The sequence below is a fragment of the Gekko japonicus genome, unplaced genomic scaffold (genome assembly GCF_001447785.1).
Source record: "Gekko japonicus isolate JY-2015 unplaced genomic scaffold, Gekko_japonicus_V1.1 scaffold98, whole genome shotgun sequence".
In the NCBI taxonomy this organism is placed as follows: domain Eukaryota; kingdom Metazoa; phylum Chordata; class Lepidosauria; order Squamata; family Gekkonidae; genus Gekko; species Gekko japonicus.
The window spans coordinates 950223-954261 of NW_015164668.1; the positions used below are offsets into that span (position 1 = coordinate 950223).

The 4039-nt window shown below is 45.3% G+C and overlaps 1 protein-coding gene across 1 annotated transcript in view; it reads right to left on the bottom strand.

Moving 5' to 3' along the window:
• Positions 1-491: 491 nt before the first annotated feature.
• Positions 492-4039, bottom strand: part of PER3 (period circadian clock 3) — a 31822-nt gene continuing 28274 nt past the window's right edge. Inside the window, exons 21-23 of the mRNA XM_015409125.1 lie at positions 2768-2882; positions 1507-1657; positions 492-1057 (exon numbers count right to left, since the gene is read on the bottom strand). Coding sequence (XP_015264611.1) covers positions 989-1057; positions 1507-1657; positions 2768-2882 — 335 coding nt within the window. The 3' untranslated portion in view covers positions 492-988. The remainder of the gene's footprint in view (positions 1058-1506; positions 1658-2767; positions 2883-4039) is intronic.

The following is a 4039-nucleotide window of genomic DNA, read 5'->3' on the forward strand; positions in this document are numbered from 1 at the left end:
GACCATCCCACTTAGCAGTCTCATATCTTCAGGTCAGTTCCGCCGTAAAGGAACAGGTTCCGTCACTGCTAGAGTTACAGACCTCACAAGACGCTGGTATTTCTCAGGAAGAGCCTCCATTAGACAAATTCTTGCCCCAGTCTTATTCAGCTAAGGCAGAGTTTCAGAATTAACAGTGGGGCAAGGAATGGTCCCACAGAGCGTAACCAATTAGCCTCGAGCTAAGGCAGAGTTTCAGAATTAACAGTAACAGAGAGTAACCAATTAGCCTAGCACTGCACTGCTTTATTCTGTATGATGCATGTATTAGGCTGTGTGTGTACAGGGCTCAGGAACCTTTTTAGACATGAATTGAGTACAGAGTGGGGAAACACTCTTATTTTTTCCTCCCCAGACATGGTAGGTCAGGTCAGTGCTACAGCAGTAGGATAATCAGCACTACTTATCCTCTTGCTCCCGCTTAAACACAGGGCAGCCTAACCAGTTCGTATGACTGTTCTTAATAAATTTGATTTGAACCTGGTTTGATTTGAACCAGGGGGCTGGCCAGTTCTAGTCTAGATAAAGAATACAAGCATGGAACAAAGCGTGCTTAGAGCCAAGAGGGAAGCGAACAACTGAGTGAGCTTTCACCCTGGCATATAATAACTACGGGCACAAAGAATGCTTCAGTTTAGGGCAGTTTGGAGCTGGATGGAAAAAGGTACTTGGGCTACCCAGCCTTTTGTGGCAATGCTGTACAAGCTGAGGTGAGCATCAGCTATTAATTTATAGCATGTGCTTCACTGTACCACCCTGAACATGTAACCAAATATTATTTATGACAGTTTCAAATTGGAAAAAAGCTGGAAGAGGGAAAAAGTGACTTTGGAATCCGTCTGTTGCCAAGTCGAGGGGAAACACTGTGGGGCACCCAGCATCCAAAGGCTAAGGTCACTGTCAGTGATGCAGGCATACTGCAACGGAGGTATTCTTTGCCACCTTTCTGTTAGGTATCTTCATCAATAGGTGCGACAACCTTGCAGCTGGTATTCCTGCTATCACATGTGATACAGCCCTAAGAAGGAAAAAATAATAATATCACAAATATTCAAGGGCAAGAGAAGAGCCCAGTGGGACTGGACCACAGATCTGCCTAGGCCACCATTCTGTTTCCATCGGCACCATACCAGATCTTCTCCAAAGATCGGGGTTCCCTTAAGGGCAAGGGAAGACAGAGCCACTGGGAAGAGGTTTTACACACCACTCTCTTCTCTCCCATGTCAAGAAAAGTGCTTGTACACTTATATCTACTTTATCCCAAGGCAGGGTAACAACGTTCTAAAGCAAATACAATCATACCAAGTGCCAAAATTACAGCTAATCCCCGCTATTCAAAAGGTTAGACTTTAAAAGATTCAGTCTAGATTCTGGAATTCCTTTACTTATAAGAACCAAACAAAATGCAGTCCTTGTGAACTGTTACAGTCACTAAAAATGACTGTACAAAAATCCAGATTTGCTTACTTGCATGTTTATTTCTTGTGGGATAGTCTGGGTGCGAATCCACGGATGCGCCTCAGCCAGCTCCTCCTTCTGCCCTTTCGTGAACCGGGGCTGTTGCTTAGTCATGGCAGCCAGCCTTTCCAGGTCCCCTTTCAACACTTCCTCTTTAATCCTGCAAGTTACAAGAGCAGGGACACCACATGTGGCTGGGATTCTAAATGAATCACTTCCTACAATGCATTTTGCATGAAGGATCCATCACTAACAAGCTGGTCAGATAAAGTGTCAGCACCCTGCTTCTCTTCCGGAAATGCAAAATCTCAGATTAACGTTACACAGAAATAGGTATAATTATATTGCAACAGATGTATCCATTTTCTGACAAAACCAAAAGAGGGGGGGGATTTACTGGAGAGGTAAAGCAAGGGGAGCAATGTACTTAACCCCTTCCCAGGCCTCATCTCATCTCTGCTCCAGATCACCTGCCCTCTGAGGAGGCTTTTCTCATAAGGAAAAAAAAAGACGTCAGGGTTTTTTAGTTAGTCCCAAGTTTCCCTGGCAATAACATAGAGATGTTTTGGGGACATCGTCCTCCTCTCGAGGTAAGACTAGCTCAAGCATTAGGAGGAACTGCATGTGACGGCATATACAAGAACTGCTGTTCTGACTCCAGCCACCAAGACTTGGCAATTCCCTTCACTTAAAGCAGAGCTGCTCATGTTTCCCACATCCATCCAACTACTACCCAGTAAGCAATCTAGATTTGGCATGAAACTTGGTTTCCTGAAAAGACTGTGAGGGAAGGGAAGCCCTACACAACCCCTCTAGGACTCCAGTCAATTTGTCAAGCCCTTTTAAATGAAGTTCTGCATTTTCCAAACGTATGCACAGTATCATATTCAACAAGCTCTGGTAAAGTTATGCCAGCGTGTGCTTCTTAAATAAAAGGGTGGATGGAACATCTTTCAGGGAATTTGGCATCTGTTCCTCAGTCATAAACCTCAGATCAATTTCCATAAAAGCTGCCAAAAGCCCGCTTTTAAAGCCAATTTCAACACTAAACTAAGCAACAATTCCTCTCTTCTCCCTTTGCCCCCCCCAATCAACAGTGAGTGAGCCTCCTCTGTGCATTACTAACCATGCTGCTTTCTTAAAGCAACCAGACATCTGGATGTGCCAAATTCTGGGAAGCGGCAAAACAAAAAGGTATTTCCCCTCAGCACTTTGCTACTTGGGAAGTCATCAGGACTGGCTCGGGCAAACAACTATCCTCCACACCAACCTGGTTGGCTGACAAGATTCTCCTTGTCTGGCTTCCTCTCCGCTTCTCTTCCCTCTTTTGGAGACTTCAGAGGAATCACTGCTGGCAAAATATTTGCTGCTGTTTCCACTGCCTGCTAAAAACGCCCACAAAGGTAAGGTGGATTTTTTTTTAAAAAGAGAGCTAGATTAGAGTCTCAGAGCACCTTAGAGACCAACAAGATTTTTGGGGGTATGAGCTCTTGAGAGTCAAAGCTCCCTTTGTCAGAGTGTTAACTCTCAAACGCTTAAACCCTGAAAATCTTGGTGGTCGCTAAGGTGCTACCGGACTCTAATATAGATCTTATGCTGAAAACCAACATGCCTCCTCTACCAAAACTATAAAAAAGGTTTCAGCAGAAGCCAGAACCGAAGGACGGGGAACAGTCACATGCCTGCTTCTGGTGGTTAGTCCCTTTGGCCCAAGCACAAACGTTTCTCTTCCCGAGGATTACTGGGCTCCCTGATATATACCCCAATAAAGGCCACTCAAACATTACAGAAGGGTCTTGGGTGCTGCTTCTTGGAGCTTTCTTCCAATTGCTGTTCTGATAAGGTATCGATACAAGATCCTTCCCACAGTGTGATTCCTGCATCCAAAACAAAGCTCGGCAGATTGAATGGGTGGATTTGTAGGCTGTCCCTGCCAAGGGGCATAAGGTGGAATGGAGAGCTAGGAAAAAAGGCCAGAAGGCCACTAGGATTCATGGCAAACTATACCAACTCAAGGGGACTACAACATCGACAGCAGCCAACTTTTGTAACATCTGTGCTACCAGTCAAGTCCAGAGCAGGAGATGTGCTGTGACAATGTGGTGGTACTCCTGCAGTCTATGTATGCCTTGGGGTGGTTTTACTTGCAGTCTACCAAGCCAAGAAGTGGGCTGCGGTACAGCACAGAAAACAGTAGGATCCTCTATTACAGCTCACAAGTCCTCCTTTTCTTGTCTTGTGTAAGAGGCTGGCCCTGTGTAACAGGCTGGCTACGGAGCCCAAGAAACAGGCAGCCAGTGTTTCAAAACAAACTACTGAAGATTACGGGCATGCTGAACTGCCCGTGCCTACATAAAACGTATGCCACCCACTAACTTCTGTAACAAACAATGCCATTGTTCCCATTTCCAAATTCTCATTCCCTTTCACGGCTTCAATATTTAAGCAGCAAGGTAACATCAAGCTTCCCTATCAAAGCTGCCCTACCTGTGCCACAGGCAGATGTTCCATTGGAGCTAGAGCCATTAGAGCCAGAGACTAA